At 40.5% G+C, this 25,461-nt stretch overlaps 1 protein-coding gene across 11 annotated transcripts in view; it reads right to left on the minus strand.

Annotated features, from left to right (window-relative positions):
* Positions 1-25,461, minus strand: part of DMD (dystrophin) — a 2,199,436-nt gene that overhangs the window by 480,794 nt on the left and 1,693,181 nt on the right. For all 11 annotated transcript variants that reach the window (XM_074994601.1, XM_074994607.1, XM_074994584.1 and 8 more), the window contains one exon: positions 22,952-23,106. In XM_074994601.1, the coding sequence (XP_074850702.1) occupies positions 22,952-23,106 (155 nt within the window). The remainder of the gene's footprint in view (positions 1-22,951; positions 23,107-25,461) is intronic.

Genomic DNA, 25,461 nt, shown 5'->3' on the forward strand with positions numbered 1-25,461 from the left:
GTTAATTCTCATCCAGTGCATTGATATCCCTTCTACCTCTTACTTGATCTTACCCATCACTCTCTCTAGGTGTGTGATGAAGATACTAAGATATTTTGTATCTCCTTGTCTCATACCTCTAGTTGTCCTAAACCAACTTCCCAACTCCCTGCATATTCTCACTGCTACCTCTGCATTGTCATTGATATCCTTCAACAACCATATCAGTCTGCTATCCACTCCCAACGACTCCAACACAGCCCAAGTCACCTTCTCATCTATACCTTCAAATGCCTCATGAACATTGACAAAGCACTCAATACTCATCTGACCAACCCTCCTTTATCCAGGCTTGGGACTAGCATGGAACCCCTAGAGGCTTCATGGCAGAGTTTGGGAATGTGTGCTTAAGTTCTGAATTAGTTTGACACTCATGAACAGATGCTATGCTAGTCTACAGTTTTGTCTGCTTAATTGGCATGCTGGCCATGATTAAAGTACATCTCCCTGAGCTTGCATGTCTCCTTACACTACACAGGGAGTTCACCTTGTGAGAGGCAGATTATATTACTGCTGCTGTCCAACCTTGAGATTCCCCTTGGAGTTAAATTGTTATAATTCTTATGTCAATCCAGAAAAAATCCAAGAACATGGTCACTGCAGGAGCAATGATGCATCATATCCTGTCCTGAATGCCCTGGGCTTGTCTTCCCCAGAAGATGCAAAAAACACTTTGGCAAGCATCTGAAATTCTATTGGCAAACAGAGAGGATGTTACAGTTGTACAGTCCACTTAGCTGAGTGGCTATCCTGGAAGAAGGCATGGATTTGCTTTGAGTCTAGCTATGTATGGTGATAGAAGGGCTATGAGTATAGCTATATATGGAGATAGAAGGGCTATGTGGAAGCTGGTTAGATGACTTTCAAGCTCTCCTACTTGGTAGAAACCTTGGCCATTAAAAATGATCTCTATGTTTCAATAGCCTGCCAAAATTACCATCAGTTCTGCTCATTTTCAGGGGCATGACTGAGACAAAATAACAATGGAAGGAAAATATCAAGGCTCGAGAACTTGATTATGTTATATTTGATACTAGCATGTGTTCCAGGAAAGCCATCTTAGGCTGCCTTTCATTGAACAGAGCTATCCTTTCATTCATTGGAAAAAAAGCTGCAATGCCAAGTTGTGAATACAAGCAAGCAAATAGAAGGACTTTTCACCATAGCCTCCTTAAGGTATAAATTTCCATATCACTAAAGTTTTGTTGTTTTTTTTTGAGGGGATACTGTAAAAACATATTTACCTTTCACAAAAGGTACTAATTGCACAATAAAACAAAACAGCAGTCATGTAGCCCTTTAAAGATAAACAAAATGATTTTGTTAGTCTTTAAACTGCTAAACGATTGCTTCTTTGTTTTGTTAGAATAGAGACTAATGTGGCTATCTCTCTGTTACTCATTCTGCAGTGTTATGCAACAATCAATGAAGCAGCTGAGGAATGTAAAATAGACTTCTATGAGGAACTACAAAGTGTGGTGAACCAGAAAGCAAAAAAAGATGTGTTAATTTTCATGGGCAACTTCAATGTGAAAATTGGAAGCATAAATACAGGAAGAGAACAGACCCTGGGAAAAGAAGGCCGAGGCAACGTGAATGAAATTGGAGAGTGCTTCAGTGATTTTTGTTTCTTGAATGGATTGGTGATAGATGGTAGTGTTTTTCCACACAAAAGGATCCATAAGGTCTCATGGGTTGCACCAGACCACCAGTCAGAAAACCAAATTGATCACATCTGTATCAGCAGTTCTTTCAGAAAATTGATGCAGAACACCTGTTCTAGAAGAGGAGCAGATGTAGGTTCAGACCACCATTTGGTCACAGTAAAACTCAAATTCAGGCTCAAGAGGTCCACAGCAAAAATTACCAAACTGGGACTGAGATTCAACACAGACCAGCTGAAGGATTTAGAGACAAGAGCTGGTTTCCAAATGGAGCTGTCCAACAGATATCCACTTCTGACAAACCTCATCCTGAAAAGATGCTACCATGGAACAGATTCGGGAACACACCAAAACTGCCTGGAAAGAAACCTGCAATAAAACACTGGGAAAGAGGACAAGAGGTCACAAAGAATGGATCACAGCAGAAACCCTGAGAAAAGAGCGGGAGCAAAAGGACGGAAAAGCAGCAGTAAACAACAGTAAAACAAGAGCAGCTAAGGTGGAAGCTCAGAGACTCTGGTCAGAAGCCAAAAAAGAGGTTTAAAAAACTGTAAAATAGCACAAGAAGAACTTTGGGGAAAACCTTGCACAACAAGCCAAACAAGCTGCATGACAGAGAAACTTGAAAGAGCTGTATGACATTGCATGGAAGCTAGCTGGGTAATGGCTTAGAGTGGATCAGCGAGTACAGGAAAAGGAGAGGTGTGTGCTAACAAACCTAAGTGAGCAGCTCAGTAGATGGAAGGAACACTTCTAACAGCTACTGAACCTACCTGCCCAGATGGAACCTCCAGAGTTACCACCTGCAAATACACCACTGCAAATTAACAGCAGCAGACCTACAAAAGAAGAAATCAGAAAAGCCACTGCCCTTCTGAAAATCAAAAAAACCCAATAAATCCAGACAACATCCCTGCAGAAGCAATCAAGGCAGGTAGTGAGACATCAGTCGACATGATGTATAATCTATTTGGAAAAAATTGGGACACTGAGGAGATCCCACAAGACTGGAAACATGGCTACTTTATTCAAGACTTCCAAAGAAAGTCAACCTGAAGGAATGCAAGAACTGGAGGGGTATCACATTACTGTATATTCCAGGAAAAGTGTTCAATAGGATTCTCTTGGAGAGAATTAAGACAGAAATCAATAGACAGCTCAGAGAAGAACAGTGCAGCTTCCAAAGCGAGAGATCCTGTACCAATCAAATAGCAGCTCTCAGAGTGATCACATAACAGTTGCTCAAGTGGAACCCTCCCCAGTACATAACCTTCATAGATTTTGAAAAAGCCTTTGACAGAATTGATAGAGACACTTTGTGGAAACTGCTGCAACACCATAGCATATCATACAAAATTATTAACTTGATTCATTCAATGTATGCCTCTTAACATGCCAACTTGTTCACAATGGTGTCTTGACAGAATCCTTCAGCATACTCTTGGGAGTGCGACACGGATGCCTATTGTCACCCTTCCTGTTCTTGATTACAGTGGACTGGATTATGAATGGGACAACAAATGGCCATCAATGAGGCATTCAGTGGACACTTTTCAAACAACTAGAGAGTATTGATTTTGCTGATGATGTTGCTCTTCTTTCACACAAACATAAAAGCATGAAAAAAAGTCACAACACTAGACAAAACTGTCTCAATGACTGGACTGAGTATTAATGATGGAAAGACCAAGACAGTAAGAATCAGCCAGTCCAACAACACTACCATCACTCTGGGAGGGGATGACCTGGAAGATGAGGAGCAGTTCACCTACTTGGCAGTTATTATGGACATAGATGGAGGAAGAGATAAGGATATCAATGCCAAGATAGGGAGAGCAACAGCTGCAGTTAAGATTCTCCGTCCCATGTGGAATTCACAAATAATATCTGTGAAGATGAAACAGCACATGTTCAACACAAATGTGAAGATTGTGCTCTTGTATGGATGCGAGACCTGGCGTAGTAAAAATCACAAGCTACAGACATTCATAAACAGATGCCTGGGGTACATCCTTCACATCAAAAGGTAAGACTTCATCACAAATGAGGAGCTTTGGAACAGAGCAGGACAAGAACCAATTTAAATTGAAATCAAGAGAAGAAAGTAGGGATGCCTAGGCCACACTCTCAGAAAACCATCAGCCAGCATAGTCTATCAAACTATTACATGGAACCCGCAAGAAAAACACAGAAGAGGAAGACCCCAGACATGTGGAGAAAGTCTTCTGAGTTTGAAGGATAACAATTGGGGTACTCTTGGAACCAGCTAGATGTTTTGTCCCAAGACAGAGTGAAGTGGAAGAGACTTGTGGATGACCTATGTGCCACATGGAATACAAGGGTTAAATAACACTAGTAACTGTAAAAAATTATTCCACTAAATAACCTACTTGTGGTGTAGATGATACATTACTCCACCTGGATCTCGGAGCATCTGAAATCCTGCCAGCATAGAGTACTTTTTAATATCTTTTTCAAAAGTAACATTCTTGTATTTTCAAAAAGTAAAACTGGCAGAATGGAATCAAGAAAGCTTGTATCTTTTTAAAACATCTCTTAGAAAGCTTAAAAGGCACCCAAGTTTTAAACCTCAAAGCCTTGTGGCTCTCAGGCTGTAGGTACTCACTTTCCCCAATAATGATGATTCCCTTTGGAATCTATCAAATAACACTTCTTAATATAGTAGAGGATCACTTCTGGATTACACAAGATGTTATATGAAAATTGTTATGCAATCTTCCTTCAAAGGCTTTTTAGAGAGCCTACTGATTGAAGAGAAAGGGATATAGACTTGGAATTAAATGTATGAATTCCAGCATTTCAGTAGCAGGTACCGGCTTAAATGTTTTCGAACCTTTTGTTATTTCGCTTATTCAGAATATACTACTAGTCAACTATGCCAGATTAGTTTTTGGAAGAAACGGTTTATAGGCTTGCTTGTTCTTTAACATAATCCTCAGTGTAATATCAGAATTGATGGAGGAAAGTTAACAGAGTTTTGTATTAAATTAGTAAGGCCCCAGTCTTGTAAAGAGATACCAATTTGTTTATTTTAATTCATTGTGAGTGGTTCCATTAATTCAATACATATGTCTTTGAAGGATCAGGGCCTGTCCATATTTTCCAAGACAAACTGTGACTGAACATGTAGACAGAAGATTGAGTTCTTAAAATAAAGTCAATATGAAGAAAAGGAATTAGACAAACAGCCAGCTAATTATTCCCACCCACCAAATCAATTGCCATATAACTGAGATGTTTTGCAATTGCTTTGGAGTTGCAGTACTGAAACCAAAGAGTGTTAATTCTGTGATGATGTATTATTTGAAGAAAGCAGTTACGCTCTGTATCAGTTTAGCTGAGCTTTACAGAACTGCCCAACATTTATTAAACTACTAATACAGTACAAGCTTTATTATCCAGCATCCCAGGAGAACTGGGGATGCTAGAAAATAAAACATGCCAGTTATTAAAGCAGGTCTGGGACACCAGCCATGTAGTATCTGGCTATGGCTGACAGCCTCAGCTGGGCATGCCAGTTTATCAAATATATCAATTATCTAAATGCCAGATAACTGGGCTTTTACTGTATGAGGATGATTATAAAAAACAATAATATTACACTTCTGCAAAGAAAGAAATATTCAGTTAGGGTAAATAGTGCAAATCTGACTTAGTGTTGAGAACTAAGAAGATCTATGGTTGTTGTTTTGTCTTGTTTTGAAAAGGTTTCTCATTAGCATTCGTAAAGGTCTCCCTATGGTAGCAAAGCCAGGTGTGCTAATGTAGACAAGGCTCCTATAACCACCCACCTTCCAAAACTCTGTTGTTTAAGGTCACAGAAATGCAGGGCTGGAGGGGCCTTCATGAAGCTATATAGTCCAGTTCCTCCTGTCCCAGGAATGCCAAGATCAGGGGTTGGCAACCTTTCTGAGGTAGGAGTGCTGAAATTTGACCTTTTGACCTCTATGTATGGCCCAACTGCCACTGATACTTTTAAAAGTCACTAATAGACCTACTTACAACAGTTTCATTAATAAGTAAATAAAGAGGCAGAGCTTTACCATTTAGGTGGTGTTTGGTAACATTAATTGATCTTTTCTTAATCCACAGGTGGCATGGCTTTGAGCAAGCTCCCAGCTGCATGGGGCAGGAAGGACAGAGCTGAGCTCCCTGCTCATGTGCCAATGAAAATCAGGTCATGTGCCGCTCTTGGCGCCCATGCCAGGGGTTATTGACCCCTGGCCTAGATCATTCCTGATAGGTGTCTGTTGAAATTGTTCTTATAAATCTCCAGTGAAAGGGATTCCACAGCCTTCATTAGAAGCCTATTCCAATGCTTAATTATCCTTATCATCAGAACATCAAGGAAACCTAAATCTCCCATGCTACAAACTAAGCCAATTGCGTCTTGTCCTATGCTTAGTGGACATGGAGTAAATTTGATCATTGTCCTCTTTATAATGGTCTTTTATGTTTTGAAGATTACCAGATCCCCAGTTAGCCCTCTCCTCTCTAGACTAATACTACTATTTCAATAATTCTTCATAAATCATGGTTTCCAAATCTTGTATTTTTCTTGCTGTCCTCTTTAATCAGTCCAATTTGTTGATGTCCTTCCTAAAACATAGTGCTAGCGCTGGACACAGTACTCAGTCTGGGGTCACACAAGATTTGAATAGAGAAAAACAACTGTAACTGACATGCCCAGATCCTTTTCCTCAGCATAGCTGCCTAGACAGCCAGTCCCCGTTTTGTATCTGTGCATTCCACTTTTCCTTCCTAAGTGCAGTACTTTTCACTTGTCTGTACTGAATTGTATCTTAGTAACTTTGCTGCACAACTTTCCAGCAGCTATGGGAGCCCTATCTACACCAGAACTCTCACAATTGCTATCACCCATGGAATTATACCAAATTTAGCAAATCAAGCAAAAATTCCTAAAGAAGACAATGGCAAAGAGAAGGGTTAAATTTGCCTGGTTAACATAAGAAAGGTGGCAGAGGACTTCTCTAAATAATTTCTTCTTTTAGGGATTTGATTCTCTAGGTATAAACTCAGCAATGAAATACTCTCTTTAGTGCCGCCCCCACCCTCAAAAGTCTTCAGCTACTGAGATCAGTCCCAATTTTTTGGTATAAATCACATAATTTTATATGTAAACTAGTCTATAACTCAAGGGTGGGCTGGCTCTTCTGTTTGCACACAGAAGCTGCGTCTACACGTGCACGCTACTTCGAAGTAGCGGCACCAACTTCGAAATAGCGCCCGTCGCGTCTACACGCGTCGGGCGCTATTTCGAAGTTAACTTCGACGTTAGGCGGCGAGACGTCGAAGTTGCTAACCTCATGAGGAGATAGGAATAGCGCCATACTTCGACGTTCAACGTCGAAGTAGGGACCGTGTAGACGATCCGCGTCCCGCAACGTCGAAATTGCTGGGTCCTCCATGGCGGCCATCAGCTGGGGGGTTGAGAGATGCTCTCTCTCCAGCCCCTGCGGGGCTCTATGGTCACCGTGGGCAGCAGCCCTTAGCCCAGGGCTTCTGGCTGCTTCTGCGGCAGCTGGGGATCTATGCTGCAGGCACAGGGTCTGCAACCAGTTGTCAGCTCTGTGTATCTTGTGTTGGTTAGTGCAACTGTGTCTGGGAGGGGCCCTTTAAGGGAGCGGCTGGCTGTTGAGTCCGCCCTGTGACCCTGTCTGCAGCTGTGCCTGGCATCCCTATTTCGATGTGTGCTACTTTGACGTGTAGACATTCCCTCGCTGCGCCTATTTCGATGTTGGGCTGAGCAACGTCGAAGCTGAACATCGACGTTGCCGGCCCTGGAGGACGTGTAGACGTTATTCATCGAAATAGACTATTTCGATGTCGCAACATCGAAATAAGCTATTTCGATGTTGGCTGCACGTGTAGACGTAGCCAGAGAATTTAGTAGGCATTTAAATATAAATATGAAGTGTTCCATTGACATAAGGAATGGATTATCCTGACACAATTTTGGAAGGAGCTGTGTCCTAAAATGTTATTTGTACTTTTATGAGAAAATATCTCTAAGTACAGGTCAAACAGAAACTAAACACTTTCACTACCTGAAGGTATTGGGCTCTTATATGAGATGAGTGTGACAGGTTCCATTGTTCTTCAGCATATAACTAGCTAGATTACAGTGTGCATGGCAAATCCTGGGCCTCTATGGAAACCATCACCAAGTTCTCATTTTTGTCAGTAATTAAGTGCTCTCATCTCTCGAGACGGTCCTTTCAGCCCAGTCTTTAGGCACAATTGGTAAACAACTTGGGAAAGTTTCCATTGACTAGCCTACAGTATATATGTGTTGAGGCTATGTATAAGACTTCAGTCAGCTTTGCTATCATTCAGACTCCTTTCATGAGCACTACATTCAGCTATTTTTAAACAAGGAGAAAAAAGAAGGCTATTTTTCAGCCTTAAGAATACGGACAGACAAGACGCTGTGCCCTTTTCTCCAACTAGCTGAAATGCAGGAAAATTCCTCAAGTGTTATTGGATGAGTAAGTCTCCAAGCTAAGAACAAAACATTAAAAACAAACATCTTACAATTCATTCTCAGATGAGCCCAGAGACCACCTGAAGATTTAAAATGCCTTAAGGAAAAAGCTTCTTAGTATTGTCTCTAGAGAGTAGCAATGCACAAGCCAAGATATTTCACATATCTGGTTTCTGAAGACCTGTTAAGCAAGGACACTTCATGAAAAGGATGAAATAACAGTTTTATAAAGACCAAGCTGACCATTTAGGACCATATATATTCTTGATCCAGAACAGACTCTCCACTGCTAACAATGAAAAATTTTCACAAAAAGTAAGGTCAGAATATGGCCCTTATGCAGCAACTTCGATTAAAGTCATATTCAACACAAGGAGATGGAAAAAAAGTGTATGGTGCCTTTTATGTTCCCACTATTTTGCATTTTGTTTGACTCTTTGCATTTGCACTTACATCATTTACATGCACAATCTGGTAATTGTTCAAATTTAATGCACACATGCACATAAGTTATTTGAAAACTCACTCGTAAAGTTTCATAATTGTAAGAGTTAACATTGTGGAGAAAATATAGTAACAGTTGACATCTCTTAGAGCTATATTTCCAGTGTGTCTGCAGATTAAAGATGACAACTGTGCATTGGTTTGTCATCCTTTGCCTGTGATAAGGGCTAGAAAGTTACTTTCCTTTTGATGGAAGCTTTCATTCTGCAGATTATATCATAAGGCTGAGAAAATATATTTAATACCACTGTTCTATTACCTAATTTGCCTGACTTCCGTGAAACCTAGGTATATGGTCTTCTGGAAGATAACTATATTTGAACAGATATAATAAATTATAGATGTCCACAGCTCTGATTCAGTAGGATGGTGCCGGTTCTACTATACTTTTTAAGTAAAACCAGTGTTATCAGAGCGTAACTTACTTCCTGACTCGGGTCCCAATTCAGCAGACATACACATCAGCTTAAGGTCCCCCTGAAACGGATGGAAGCTAAAGAATAGTACATGCTTAAATGGATTGCTTGAGAAGAAATGTACATAAAGTTAAGCATGTGCATAAGTGCTAAATACAGAATCAGAGTCTATATTAACACTCCAATGAAAAAAGCAGTGAAGGAAACTAGTATAATTCATTTCTATATCTGAGAGAAAATTCAAGGATCCCCCGAGAGTCCTGAAATATGTATTTTTTCAATCTAAAATACTTCTGATGGTTGCTTCTTCCACTCCACCTTTTTTCTCAGGAGTACATTTTACTTTAGTTGCTTGATTTATTGTTGCTAATTAAGGGAGCCCAGACCACTTTCTCCTTCATTGCCCTCTACTAAATAATAGTTATTTCTGGGATAGTTAATGTTCCTTAAAAGAAGAGGAAGACATGTGCTTTCAAGTCAGCCTGGCTCTTGCCCAAGTAATCTGTACGTATGCTGAGGGAGCATCTTTTCAGCTACTACCAAAAATAAAAAAGTTAGTCAAAGGGGAGCAAACATCAAATGATAAACTTGACTATTAAAAGAGCTAGAAAGTCATTTGCATTATGGTTCAATGTTATAAAACAAAATAGTAAGGCAAAGGGTAAACACACAGCAATCAGTTACAAATCTAGCTAAGCAAAACAAAATACAAACTGGCAGATGTTTCCTTAATGACTGAAATACTTCCTTTGGCAGAACTGTCACCAGCGAACAGAGTAGCATATTTACTGGTGCTTGCCAGTTCCTTGTTTTATCAGCCTATGGTTCATAGATAGAATAGTTCACATCATTTACACTGACACATGTTGCCATGAATATTAGCTTAGTTGAAAACAATTCAAAGAAATACCAACCTTTTTTTTTTTTCATTTTTTTTCCCCTTCCCCTAAGGAAATTAATTTTAGGAGTTAATAGGCTCGGTTAAAATAAGGATTCAAAGCAAAATAAAAAAAATCCAGGTGGTGCATTTTCCCTTGTGGTTCAAGTGTTTGTGAGAGCTTAAATATGTAAGTTTTGACTTAGTCATTCCTAAAGTGCCATCAGACTAAGCCAGGACACTTATTTTTTTAGATAAATTGCTAAGCCAATGATCAATTCAATGATTCGCAAGACTATGCTTACCTATTAAAGTGTTTCTTCAGAAGAAAATATGCATGGATCCTTCTGAAATCAGTGCACATCCATCTTAATAGAGAATACATCCTTTCAGGAGGTCAGTGATGGACAGACAGCATATTTTTCACCTTTGTATTCGCAAAGTAAATTATGCCTCTACTATTAAAATATAGATGCTCTTACTTTGCTCAACACAGTAACCTGACAGCTGTCTTATAAAAGAAAAAAAAACAAACCTCCAGTGCTTATATACTATTAAATGTACTGAACAAATCTAATGATTTTCCCCAGTGGAACCGGCATTTCAGTAATAAAGAGCTCCATTTGTCCTTCCCATGACAGAGCGAATGGAAGCAAATCTCTGTGAGGTTTCACCAGTTTTGCTTTCAGAGATGGGTAGGGTTTACCACCCCATATAATAAGTCAAGGTTCCTGGCAGGAATTGTGGAACTCCACAAGGTTTATGACAGGAATTGTGGAACTCCAAATCTAACTTTGAGAGGATTCCCTATTAAAATGGAAGCTATGGAAATATGATTCAGCTATACTGAAAGGGCTGAAGTATTTTCCATGCTTCCTTTGCCTTGAGTTCCCAGTCTAAGGGAGGGCTGAGGTAAAGGACCAAAAGATCCACATAACAGAGGATTTCTCAGCCCCAGTATGTGAACACTAAAAGTCCCTCACAAAGCTAGGATCCACAGCATGTAGGGTTTGCTTACAAAACCCCACCCCCAATGCAAACTTGATATTATTATTGGGGAAGCAGAAATTGCACTTTTATTCCATTACCGATGACCCTGATTTCTACAAAAGTGACTCTAATGTAACTGGTTTCTAAATCTATTGAGTCAAACTGGTGACACCCTGTTACGCGGTTATTCTTAATTCAGTTTAACAGTGGCTAATATCTGATATTCAGCATTTGGAAGCTCATGCTGTAATGTCTGCTGCTCGTCCCTCTGGTAGAGGCTGTCTAAGGACTCGGACAGACACTGTCACGTCTGTTACACCTGGTTCACATTCTCAAGAGATTCTTCATAACCATGAAGGCTGGAAGCAATTTTTTAAAATCAAAAGCTGAGATTCTGATGTCACAAGACTCTGGGAGCTGGGATCCCAGGCACCTGGGTCTTGATCTCCTTTGGCTCATGGGTGTAGAGTGGGTCTGCCCCTGACTCCTTGACTGGCAGCAATAACTGAGGTGCCTATCAAGGCCCAGCAGAACACAGTGCCATATTTTGTACCTCTGAACAATCTATTGCTGATGTTATGTCATTTTGACACTACAGCAGGTGGCGCTGAGCCAATCACATATACAATGGTCAGGTTTTTTCATTGAAAAATGAAGGAAATTGCAGAAAGTTGTTTAGTTTGCAAACTGACATACTTGGAAGTTAGGAAATGTTACATTTAAAGTAGCCTGTGTATGCTTAATTCTGCTCTCTGACACTTGCCTAGAGTTGAAATGTTGACTTTGTAAGCTACCTATATTTATTTTAATGTAAGTGGGGAAGTTTTTTATACAATACTTTATCTATGGTGAGCTGTGGACTAATTACATCACTGATTTGTAAGAGACTGCATACATAGGTCTCATCACTGAGGAGCTAAGAAGCTACAAATCCTTAGTAATTTGCTACTTCTGCACACTGAAGTCAAGGCAATTGTACTGTTTCAAGCACCCATCAGGTGTACAAATTTGTGCCTAAATATTATTATTATATATTTATTTTGTTTTATTATCATATTTTGCAGCTTTAAACAAGTAATCACACATCGTGAAAGTGACTGTTGCCTGGTACTGACCCATTTACGTCTTCATAAGCTAAAAGCAACAGCTAGAATGGCATTCAGAAACCAGCTGGAAGTCTAAGCAATTCTCAGACCACAGGAGTTATCTGTTCAACATAATGTTTCACTTTGTAAGTAGGAAACGACATTCATGTTCAGCTTCTGAGTAATCTCAAAGTGCAGCTCTATTCAAATCACATAATCATAGATGAATCATGGAAGATTAGGGTTGGAAGAGACCTCAGGAGGCCATCTCGTCCAACCAACATCAAGTAAATCATTCCAGCCAAGACTCTGTCAAATCTCACCTTAAAACCCTCTAAGGATAAAGATTCCACCACCTCCATAAGGAACCCATTCCATGGTTTCACCATCCTCCTAGCAAAATAGTTTTCCTAATATCTAACGTAGACCTCCCCCACTGTAATCTGAGACCATTGCCCTTTGCTCTGTCATCTGCCATCACTGAGAATAGCTTCTCTCCATCCTCTCTGGAACCTCCTCTTTCAGGTAGTTTAAGGCTGCTATTAAATTCCCCATTACTCTTCTGCAGACTAAATAAACACAATTCCCTCTGTTTCTCCTCGTAAGTCATGTGCCCCCATCCCCTGATCATTTTCATGGCCTTTTGCTGCATTCACTCCAATTTGTCCACATTCTTTCTGTAGTGGGGTCCCAAAACCGGACACAATACTCCAGATCCAGCCTTACTAATGACAAATTAAAGGAATCAAAATGTTCCATAGAATCATTATGGATAACAATTCATTCCTCTAATATGAATATGGCATTAGGAATATAATACCGACCACCTAACCAGGACAGTGATAGTGATGCTGAAATGTTAAGGGAGATTAAAGAGGCTATCACAATAAAAAACACAGTAATAATAGGAGATTTCAATTATCCCCATATTGATTGGGTACATGTCACCTCAGGACGGGATTCAGAGATTAAATTTCTTGATGCCTTAAATGACTGCTTCTTGGAGCAGCTGGTACAGGAACCCACAAGGGGAGAGTCAATTCTCGATCTAGTCCTGACTGGAAAGCAGGATCTGGTCCAAGAGGTAACTGTTACTGGACCGCTTGGAAATAGTGACCACAATATAATAACTTTTAATATTCCTGTGTTGGGAAGAACACCGCAGCGGTCAAACACTCCGGCATTTAATTTCAAAAAGGGGAATTACACTAAAATGAGGAAGCTAGTTAAACAGAAACTAAAAGGTAGAGTAACTAAATTAAAATCCCTGGAAGCTGCATGGAAACTGTTTAAAGACACCATACTAGAGGCCCAACTTAAATGTACACCCCAAATAAAAAAACACAGTAAGAGACCTAACAAAGAACCACCATGGCTTAACAGCCATGTTAAAAAGGCAGTGAGAGAGAAAAGGTCAGCTTTTAAAAAGTGGAAGTCAAATCCTAGTGAGGAAAATAGGAAGGAACATAAACACCCCCAAATGAAGTGTCATAATGTAGTAAGAAAAGCCAAAAAAGATTTTGAGGAACAGCTAGCCAAAAATTAAAAAAATGATAGTAAAATGTTTTTTAAATACATTAGAAGCAGGAAGCCCACTAAAAAGGCAGTGGGGCCCTTGGACGATAAAGATATAAAAGGAGCGATCAAGGAAGACAGTGCCATTGTGGAGCGATTAAATGATTTCTTTGCTTCAGTCTTCACGGCTGAGGATGTTACAGAGGTTCCTAAATCTGAGCCAGCCTTTTTAGGTGACAAATCTGAGGAACTCTCTCAGATTGAAGTGACATTAGAGGAGGTTTTGGAGTTAATTGATAAGCTGAATAGTAACAAGTCTCCAGGACCAGACGGTATTCACCCAAGGGTTCTGAAAGAACTCAAATGTGAAATTGCGGAGTTATTAACAGTGGTTTGTAACCTATCCTTTAAATCTGCTTCGGTACCCAATGACTGGAAGATGGCCAATATAACGCCAATATTTAAAAAAGGCTCCAGAGGAGACCCTGGCAATTATAGACCGATAAGTCTAACATCAGCACCAGGCAAATTAGTAGAAACAATAGTAAAGAATAAAATTGCAAGGCATGTAGAAGAGCACGAATTGTTGGGCAAAAGTCAGCATGGTTTCTGCAGAGGGAAGTCGTGTCTAACTAATCTATTAGAATTCTTTGAAGGGGTTAATAAACATGCGGACAAGGGGCACCCAGTGGACATAATATACCTAGATTTCCAGAAAGCCTTTGACACGGTCCCACACCAAAGGCTTTTATGTAAATTAGGTGGTCATGGGATAGGAGGAAAGATCCTTTCATGGATCGGGAATTGGTTAAAAGACAGAAAACAAAGGGTTGGAATAAATGGTAAATTTTCACAATGGAGGGGGGTAACTAGTGGTGTTCCCCAGGGGTCAGTCCTGGGACCGATCCTGTTCAACTTGTTCATCAATGATCTAGAAAATGAGGTAAGCAGTGAGGTGGCAAAGTTTGTAGATGACACCAAGTTGTTCAGGACAGTCAAAACCAAAAGGGATTGTGAAGAACTACAAAAAGATCTCAGCAAACTGAGTGATTGGGCAGCAAAATGGCAAATTAAATTCAATGTGGGTAAGTGTAAGGTAATGCACATTGGAAAAAATAACCCAAATTACACGTACAACATGATGGGGTCAAATTTAGCTACGACAGATCAGGAAAGGGATCTTGGAGTTATAGTGGATAGTTCTCTGAAGACATCCACGCAGTGTGCAGCAGCAGTTAATTAAGCAAATAGGATGTTAGGAATTATTAAAAAAGGGATAGATAATAAGACAAAAGATATCATACTTCCCCTATATAAAACTATGGTACGCCCACATCTTGAGTACTGTGTGCAGATGTGGTCTCCTCACCTCAAAAAAGATATATTGGCATTAGAAAAGGTTCAGAAAAGGGCGACTAAGATGATTTGGGGTTTGGAACGGGTCCCATATGGGGAGAGGCTAGAGAGACTGGGACTTTTCAGTCTGGAAAAGAGGCGATTGAGGGGCGATATGACAGAGGTATATAAAATCATGAATGGTGTGGAGAAAGTGAATATAGAAAAATTATTTACCTTTTCCCATAATACAAGAACTAGGGGACACCAAATGAAATTGATGGGTAGTAGGTTCAATACTAATAAAAGGAAATTTTTCTTCACACAGCGCACAGTCAACCTGTGGAACTCCTTGCCGGAGGAGGCTGTGAAGGCCAGGACTCTATTAGGGTTTAATAAAGAGCTCGATAAATTTTTGCAGGTTAGGTCCATAAATGGCTATTACCCAGGGGTAAAGTATGGTGCCCTAGCCTTCAGTACAAGGGCAGGAGATGGATGGCAGGAGATAAATCACTTGATCATTGTCTTCTGTTCTCCTTCTCTGGGGCACCTGGCATTGGCCACTGTCGGCAGACGGGATACTGGGCTGGATGGACCTTTGGTCTGACCCAGTATGGCCATTCTTATTCTTATGTTCTTACGTTCTAAATTGAAGGGAACAGTCAACTGCCTCGTTCAGTTGGCAATGTTCCTAGTAATGCAGCCCACCATTCAGTTTGCTTCTCTCCCACTGCAGTCCCCAGGTCCTTCTCAGCAGAACTGCTGCTTAGCCATCCAGGCCCCAGGCTGTAGCAATGCATGGGATTCTTCCATCCTAACTGCAGGACTCTGCACTTGTCCTTGTTGAAGTTTATCAGATTTCTTTTGGCCCAATCTTCCAATTTGTCTAAGTCACTCCAGACTTACTCCTAATAGTATCGGCTCTAAGTTGTTCAGCTGCTCTAGAGAGATTCAAATGCCACTCAGATGATTAGCAGAGTGCCCAAAGGTACATTTTCTATATCTACTGGTGGTGCACATTTGTACATGCCTCAGTGCGCATAAATACATTTATTCTGCACATGGATGGAAAACATCTGTGTACGGATGGAAGAAATTAGAGGAAACATTGATCCCTATCCTCTAATGCATCTATCCCTCCCCACAGCTTAGTGTCCTCTGCAAACTTGCTGAAGGTGGAATCCAACCTCCTGCATGAAGATGCTGAATAAAACAGTCCAAGGACCAACACCTGGTGAATTCAGCTTCATACCAGCTTGCAAGTGAGCTGATCAATAACTTTTGAGCCTGATGATCTAGTAAGCTTTCTGTCCATCTTACAGTCCATTCAGCCAAATCATACTTATTTCATTTGCTGGAAAGAATATTATGGGAAACTGTACACATGCTATGCTAAAGACAAGGGCCGTGTCTACACTAGCCCCAAACTTCGAAATGGCCACACAAATGGCTATTTTGAAGTTTACTAATGAAGCGCTGAAATGCATATTCAGTGCTTCTTTAGCATGCGGGCGCCCACGGCACTTCGAAATTGATGCACCTCACCGCTGCGCGTCTCGTCCCGACGGGGCTCCTTTTCGAAAGGACCCCGCCTACTTCGAAGTCCCCTTATTCCCATGAGCTGATGGGAAAAAGGGGACTTCGAAGTAGGCAGCTTCCTTTCGAAAAGGAGCCCTGCTGGAAAGAGATGCGCGGCGGCGAGGCGCATCAATTTCGAAGTGCTGCGGCCGCCCGCATGCTAATGAAGCGCTGAATATGCATTTCAGCGCTTCATTAGTAAACTTCAAAATGGCCATTTGCATGGCCATTTTGAAGTTTGGGGCTAGTGTAGACGTAGCCAACGTATATCATGTTCACCATATTCTCCATATCCACAGAGCTAGTTATCTCCCTATAGAAGGTAATCAGTTTGGTAAGTCCTGAATCCATGTTGACTGTACTTGATCACCCTCCTTTCCTCCAAGTGTTTTGAAACAGATTCCTATAGAACTTGCTCCACGATATTTTCAGAGACTAAGGTGAGATCCACTGGTCTGTAGTTCCTTGGATTCTCCTTCTTTCCCTTTTTATAGATGGGCAAACATTTGCCTTTTTCCAGTCATCCCGGAGCAATACTGATCACCAAGAGTTGTCAAAGATAAACATCAATGTCTCTACATCAGCTAACTCCCTCAGCACCCTTAGGCTACGTCTAGACTACGAGACAAATTCGAATTTAATGCAGTTAGCTCAACTGTACTGAGTGACTGTCTTCACTGTAAATATCATGAGCTCAATTTAGAGAACATTAATATCAATATCATAATATTGTCAAAACCAGGTGGGTGTAGTGTCAAGTTTGAATTTAACAGTTTGAATCAAGGCTGGTTAGAAGTGCCATGTCTTTGAATCAAATTCATTAGCCTCCAGAGGCTGACTAGCACTGCTGCACCTGGCTCCCAGCTCCCTGCCACTCAGGGAGCTGGGAAACTGACCAGTGCAGCACCTGGCTCCCTGCTGCATCTGGCTCCCGGCTCCTGTGAGCCCAGCGCAGAAGTACTGGTCAGTTTCCCAGCTCCCCCAAGCTGTGGGTATTGGAGGTGCAGCAGGGCCCAGCAGGAGGGCACAGAATTTGGGGCTGAGAGACCTGTGGGATAGGTTCCCACAATACACTGCTGCAACAGTTGATGTTTGGCCATTCTAGTGTGGCAGCACTAATGACTTTATGTGGACTTTGTGGGAAGTGAGAATACTCAAAATCAAATTCATAAAACCCAGAGTTATGAAACTGAATTTAATAAAATCAAATTTATCTGGTAGTGTAGAAGTAGCCTTAGACGCATTAGATTAGGCTCCATGGACCCTGGCCAAGAAAAGAGGGGTCCAGAAGGGTCATTTGGCTTTGGCCTCAAGGTTACACGATTGTTAAATTTTTGGCATTTGATAAGTTTCACAACTTGTTTTTATGCACATCTCTCAATAATCAGTGCATTTGCACAGAAAAAAGGCTAGGAAAGCATTTGTGAACTTTTAAAAAAAATCAAATTCTGTCTCACACTTTTTTTTTTTGTATTATTTTGTTTTCAGGTGTTATCATTCTTTATTTTTATATGGTTAGAGTCCTCAAAAGCTGGAAGTGGCCTGGACCTCCCTGGACATCTGACAAGGCCTGCCATGCACTTGTGCAAGTCCAGAATTTCTGAATAGTCCTTATCCTGTTCTTTTCACTACTGAGGACTCCTCACCTCCTTTCCACATTGTACTTCCCAGTGCAGTGGTCTTGGAGCTGACCTTGTCTGTGAAGACCATGGCAAAAAAAGCATTGAGTTCGTCAGCTTTTTCCACATTGTCTGTCATTGTGTTACCTCCCTCATTCAGTAAGTGTTCCACACTTTCCCTGCCTTTCTTCTTGTTGCAAGTATACCCGTGGAACTTATTATTATTATTCACAGCCCTTGATAGTTGAAACTCCAGTTGTGCTTTGGCCTTCCTGATTGCATACATGTATGCTCAAGCAATATTTTTATATTCCTGTCTACTCATCTGTCCATGTTTCCACTTCTTGTAAGCTTCTGTTTTGTGTTTAAGCTCACCAAAGATTTCTCTGTTAAGCCAAACTGGTCATCTGCCCAATTTACTATTCTTTCTGCCTTTCAGGCTTCTAAATACAACATCTGTAGAGGCTTTCAGGCTTCTACATACAACATCTGTAGAGGCTTCCAGAAGGAAGACAATATTTTTACCAAGCAATCAGCTGATGTGTCCTGCAAGAATGTGCCATGTTTGCCTTTGTCACAGAGGATAGAAGAGAATTCTTCTGCACAAAGTCAAAGCTGGTCTCCATATACGAATAAAATGTTAAAGGACTAGAGGCTCAAGTATCTACCCTGCATTGCATCAGAGAAAATGAAGATACTTTATATAGAAGTCAGTATTTGGTACTACAGGCACAAGAATCGGAGAGGGCAGTGCAGAGCAGGTAAGAAAAATGGCAGTGTGTGTCCACTAGAAGAAGAAAGAGGACAACTCATGTACACCCAGTACAAACAGAAGTAAGAAACTGGTTCTAGATTCTCCGCAAAGGTAGTAAGGCAGAGAATGGTTTGGAGAAGTTATCCGAAAGAAGGGATCAGAAGGAGATGCATTGTCCTAGAACTGACAGTTCCATGACCACCACTCCCAAGAGGAGGAAATGGGTGGGAGTAGTGAGGAACTCCCTCAAAAGCAGGGCAGAGTCATCCATCCATCTGCCATACAGACTGGGGAACTTGAGAAGTGTGCTGCTCATCTGCAGGAAAAATTCAGGATGTCACAGAGTATCTACTAAGACTGATCAAGCCATCAGACTGCTATTCCTTCCTACATCTCCATGTGGGCACCAATGATACTCCCAAGAGTGACCTCAAGGAGGGCACTACAGACTGCATAGCTCTTGGAATTAAAATAAAGGAGTTTAAGGCACAGGTTGTGTTATTGTCCATCCTCACTGTTGAAGGAAGGAGCTCAGTTAGGGACTATCAAATTGTGGAGGTAAACATTTGTTTGTCCTGATGATGTTGAAGAGAGGGCTTTGGATTCTCTAACAATGGGATGCTGTTAGAAGAAGGATTGATAGGAAGAGATGGGATCCATTTAGTAAAGAGAGGGAAGATCACCTTCACAGGCAGGCTTGTTAACCTAGAGAAGAGGGCTATAAACTAGGGGTAGTGAGATAAGTCTAAGGTAAAAAGGGAGTGAGATACTAGGAGGAAGTACAAGAAGGAGGGTGCAACAGGGATGCCTTCTGATTCATGCTTACAAAGTACAGCAGTTGGCTAGTCATCTTAGGTGCCTATATATGAATGGAAAAATCCTGGAAAAAAGCACCTTATTCTTGGCACAGTCAAGGAACTATTATATGACTGTAGTAACAGAGAGTTGGTGGGTGACTCACATGACTGGTGAACTGCTATGGATGGATACAAATTGTTCAAGAAGGATAGAATGGGGAGAAAAGGCAGAGGATTTGCACTGTATGTAAGAGAGCCAGTATGACTGCTCAGAGCTTCAGTATGAAACTGGAGGAATGCCTGTTGTGAAATTTTGGATTAAGATTAGAGGCAAGAACAACAAGTTTCATGTTGTGGTAAGCATCTGCTATAGACCAGCAGACCAGGAGGATGAGGCAGATGAGGCTTTCTTCCGGCAATTAACAAAAGTTTTCAAATCAGAGGCCCTGGTTCTCTGAGGGAATTCAATCACCCTGATATCTGCTGGGAGACCAATGCAGTAGTGCGCAGACAAATCTGAGAGTGTTCAGAGAGTGCTGGAGATGACTTCTTGGTGTAGGTTCTGGAGGAACCAGCTAGGACTCAGACTCTTCTTGGCCTGCTCTTCATGAATAGGGAAGAACTAGTAGGGGAAGTAGAATTAGGTGGCAACCTAGGCAGCAGTGATCAGGAGATGGTAGAGATGAGGATCCTCATAAAAGCTAAAAAAGAGAGCAACAGAATATGGACGCTGGGCTTCAGAGAGGCAGATTTAGACTCCTTGATGGAACTGATGGGCAGGATCCCTGTGGAGGCTAATATGATAGTAAAGGAATCCAGAAAAGCTGGCTGAATTTTACTGAAGGCTCATTGAGGGGAGCAGGAATAAACCATCCCAGTGTGCAGAAAGAATAGCACGCTGAATTACAGTAATCTTGTCCTGAGGCCAAAGGCTATACTGGTGCCACCTAAAGAAGTGGCCATATAAGTATTTTTTCCCCGTAAATGTACTTATCTAAAGGATCTTGGCAACAGCTGGTACTTGAACCTTCAGTAGGAGCTCTGAATCTAGCAAGATCTCAGAATTGCAAGTCTGTCACAAATGAGAATTCCTTAAAAACACTGTTACTAAGCCCTCCAATTTTTCCATTTACTTCCCTGTAACTTATCAACTAATTTCCTACTTTTCTGGACTGAACCTCAGGCTTCTTGCCTGTCTCACAGGCAATTGTGGCCTGTGGCCACACTAGCCCCTTGTTTCAGAGGGGCTATTGTAATGTGGCACTTCAGAAGATGCTAATGAGGTACTTCCATGAATATGCAGCACCTCATTAGCATAATAGGGGCCGCAAGCACTTCAGAAGTGCCAGTTTCAAAATGCACGCAGCCAGTGTAGCTAGGGGCCTCTCAAAATGACCACCCTGATTTCAAAAGCCCCTTCTTCCCAAAACCAAATGGGAAGAATTAGCTGTAAAATCAGGGGGGTCATTTAGAAAGGCCCCCATCTACATGGGTGGTGTGCATTTTGAAACCAGCACTTTCAAATCGAGTGCAGCTGCCACTATGCTAATGAATACTGCATATTCATAGCAGCAGCTCATTAGCATCTTCCCTCTGAAAGGAGGGGCTAGTGTGGCCACAGCTATAGGGTACCACACATTCTGCCAACATGAGGGACATGAGACGAAGCTGTAAAGTATCAGAAGTTTCTCAAAGACCATAAATCACAAGAAATGTCTCTTTTCAGTAAGAGGGTTACCATTAACAATAAAGCCAGAAATATCTGCAGAAATTCTCTTTACTCTTAAAATGTGTTTCACAGTTTAGCTACGATACTTCTTCCTAGTAAATCTTTCAGACAACAATGCTGCTAAGAGAACATTGATACTATGTTTTTTTGTGCTGCAGATAGAGCTAAAGTGGTCATAGTTTTGCTACAAACCGAAATGCTGTTAAAATGAACTGTTATGGAGGCATATGAATACCAAATTGATTAAAAAAAGAAGTGAAGAGAAAAAGGTAATTAATTCCTGTTGTCATTGATGACTTAAGTGCCTTTTGCCATACAAGAAAATCCCCTGAATTTGTTGCATATTTAACTAAGTTTACTTTGCTGGCTTTGTTCATAAACTGTACTTAAACACATTTTAAAAACTCATTCAGTTTTGGTCTTGGTTATAAGATACAAAACTTAATCCTAGATACTAACCAACTTAAAGTAACAAAAACTTAACTTTTATACATCCCATTTGATGTACAGTAATATCTGAGTTTTATTGCTTTAGATTTTATACTGGATGATCCATTAGTGACAGCCTATAAACATAGCTTTTAGTAACGAGTCAGTATCTTTAACAAACATTAAGGCTGTGTCTACACGTGCCCTTTCCACTGAAAGGGGAATGATAATAAGCGGCCAGGAAGATGCTAATGAGGCGTGGGTGTAAACTTCGTGTGCTTCATTAGCATATGGCCACATGATTCGGAGTTCAGAAGAAGCTCTTCCAGACTCCGAAATAGCTATGTAGATGCCTGGCCCATGGGGCTCTCCCTCCAAAATTTTGAGGAAGAGGGGACTTCCAGAAGGAGGGTTTCCTTCAGGGAGATCCCGGTGGGCTGTGCATCTACAGAGCTACTTTGGAGTCCAGAAGAGCTTCTTCCAGACTCTGAATCATGTGTCCATATGCTAACGAAGTGCAGGAAGTTTACATCCATACCTCATTAGCATCTTCTGGGCTGCTCATAAGAGGCATGAGTAGATGCAGCCCAAGAGACTACAGAAAGTAATCCTGAATGGTTTCCTCTACACATAAATACATATAAAAAATCAAAGCTATACATTCTTCTCACAGATACAGTACAAAGCTGCTACTATGAATTATGTTTCAGTGGGATGTGTCATTTTCATGTTCAATTTATGATACTGCCTACAATTGTATAGAAATTAAGATGCTAAGATAGTTAGAAAATGAGAAAAACATTTAATTTGAATATTTATGGAATTTTTAGAAACACAATGAGTTAATTAAGCTAATCAGCAAAACTGTTTATATGTGAAAGCAGTTTAAAGCTAGTAAAAGATACTGTTTCATGTCAGAATGGTTGCCCCCTAATCACATGGTTTCCAAAATTAGCATCTACAGGTAAAAAATTGGGGTGACTAGCTTCTACCAGGTCTTCCCTTTCATTTTGCCACCTAATCTCTACATTAAGTGTATTAATGCAATTCAGTAAAGTTGAACAACAGTGTTAGTGCTGTAAATTGTATTGTACCTCTTATTAATGGTAGCCCAGTTGTTATTAATATCATCTGTCATCAGTTCTACTTTTCTGGTGTCATCTGTTGAATAATCTCGGAGAAGCTTAAGTGCCATGTCATTTGCCACATCCACATGTATTTGCCACTGCCGCAATTCCTTCGAAAATTGCTAGAGAGGAAAAAACCAAAAACTATCAAAACAAGAATGAATCTCAGCTTCCCTTAAAAATAAACCTTGGCTATTAGGAAAAGTAGATAAACCTTTAAATCTTTAAAACCATCAAGGTTTTAAAAAAAGAGGACCTTCTGTTTGCAGATGATAACAGAAACACCCTCTGTCACATCTAGTAAGTGTTCAGTCAAGAATGTTTTTTTTTTTTTTTAAAGTTATTGGTCACAAGAAGTCTGCAGTACAACCAACAAATATCTGAGACAGGGCTAACCAACAAAATCTTCTGTGCAAGATAAAATGTGGCAGCCAAAATTGGAAAACCAGTGAATGGACTCATAATAATTCTTTCTCAGAAACATATAGCTGAATAAATTACTGTGCATTCTGACTATTTTTGTCTTTGTGATGGTGAATTCATTATGCTGGGGAGATAGGAATAAACTGTGTGACATTATATACTGCCAGGCCTTTTTTCTTTCAATGTAACTATCACCAAAGCGTGGACAAAGGAGTCATCGTTTATGTAATTAGTGCCATCTACTGGATCAATACTACACTTGCATATATCATAATACTAGAATACTGTTTCATTTAACAATAAGTTACTATAAAACTTATTACCCTTCCCATTTTTTCTGAAAGTAGGTTTAAGAAAACATTCACAATTTTGAACATATGCTAACATCCCTTCTTCACTAGAAAAGTGGACTAGGAGATTTTAGTATTGTTTGTAACAGGGAACTAAACTCCATATACTTTTCCTGTTTGCCTGCCTGTCATAATCAAAACCTAGCGTTTGTAATCAAAGGGTAGTAACAACACAGCTCATCTGCTCTCAGGTTCAGACAAATCTATATGTTACCAAGCATCTTTTACAATGCGAATACAAAACAACATGTTACAATTTGCCAAAAACTCTCATGAAAGGATTATTAGAATCAGTGGCTGGCCGTATGAATTACAAACTTTTGGCAGGAAATGAAGAGTAAGGCTTGGCTTCCTTTTCAAACAAGAAAAACTTCACTTAATATAGATTTTTTCCTTTTTTTTCAAAAGGATGTTCATGTTGAAATGTAGTATTGATTCAACTAACAAAGTCTTCACACAAATCTATTTTGTAAGCTTTTCTGTCAAGATCTATGGATGATAGAAAGGAGCTTGAATGTAAAGTAAGATAAATAATTTAAACAGAATGTGGTGATTGTTAATTTTCATGTTTGCAGGTTCATTCTGGATAAGCTTAACAGAGTTTTGATACCTATTTGAATCTTCTAGGGGGTCCATACTGGCACTAGTTTCTTCCATCCATGCAAAAACAAAACAAAACAAAAACAGTCACCAAAACTTTAGCTCCTCTTATCTGCTTTGAACAATACAGATTCCTCTACCTTGGGAAGAGGAGAGTTACAGGATGCAGCTCCTGCTCTGGAAATAATTTTTGCTTCAGTTCACGAGGGGTTGGAATATGTTGCCTGTTAGCAGAGCGTCTCTTATTTTTTAAGGCATACTGCCATTCTGGAATGTAGCTGTAAGACTCCAACGATGTCTTAACATTGTAAAACATGAGGTCTTTCTTCATTTAACTTGAATTTCAGAGGAGCAGAAAAGCTATCCTCACCAGCTGAAAGGTAACTATGTCCTGCTATCCTGAAATTGATCTGCCTTAGAAGCCAGAAGAGTAACAACATAACTTCCTGCCTCCACAAAGAGAACCTATTTTCACCAATAAAAGGTTGTGATTGGCAATTGGGGGAAGGTCTGTTCTTCAGATATTTTATGATATATGGACTATTTTTTATTCTTTTTGTTTTTGGGACGGTTATGTTTTGGGGTTTTTTTGTTTTTTGTTTTTGTTCACTTTTTACACTACAAACTTTATCTATTCTACCTTTGTAAGAATTTCACCATACTCATCTGTTTTCTTTTTAAAAACATATTAGTTTAAAACCTAGCAATTTAGTTTTAAACTTCAGAAAGTTGATTTTCAGGATAAGTGAAGTCTCAGGCTACATTTCAATGTTACCAAAAAGGACTGAAGTTTGCCTAGGCACTCCAGGCAGCACTGAGGCCTTCCTGGGGGAGGCCAGCCCCACCCACACGCCATCTGACTGAGGACCTGCCCCTTCCAGGGGGCGGAGCCAGCCTCCTCCTCCTGCCCCTGCCTTGCCCAAGGGCCCAGTGAGCCTGTTGGATACAGCCCCAGGTGCCATCTTCTTCTACTTATATTACCAAAAGCATAGGACAGAGATGAAAGTAAGTAGGTGTGCAGCTCCAGCAAGAGCAGTCTGAACTTCAGTAATAGCCAGCAGGGAGCTACTTAAAAAGCTGTCAAGAACCCAGGTTGGAATAGAA

This window comes from Carettochelys insculpta, chromosome 1 (genome assembly GCF_033958435.1).
Source record: "Carettochelys insculpta isolate YL-2023 chromosome 1, ASM3395843v1, whole genome shotgun sequence".
NCBI lineage: Eukaryota > Metazoa > Chordata > Testudines > Carettochelyidae > Carettochelys > Carettochelys insculpta.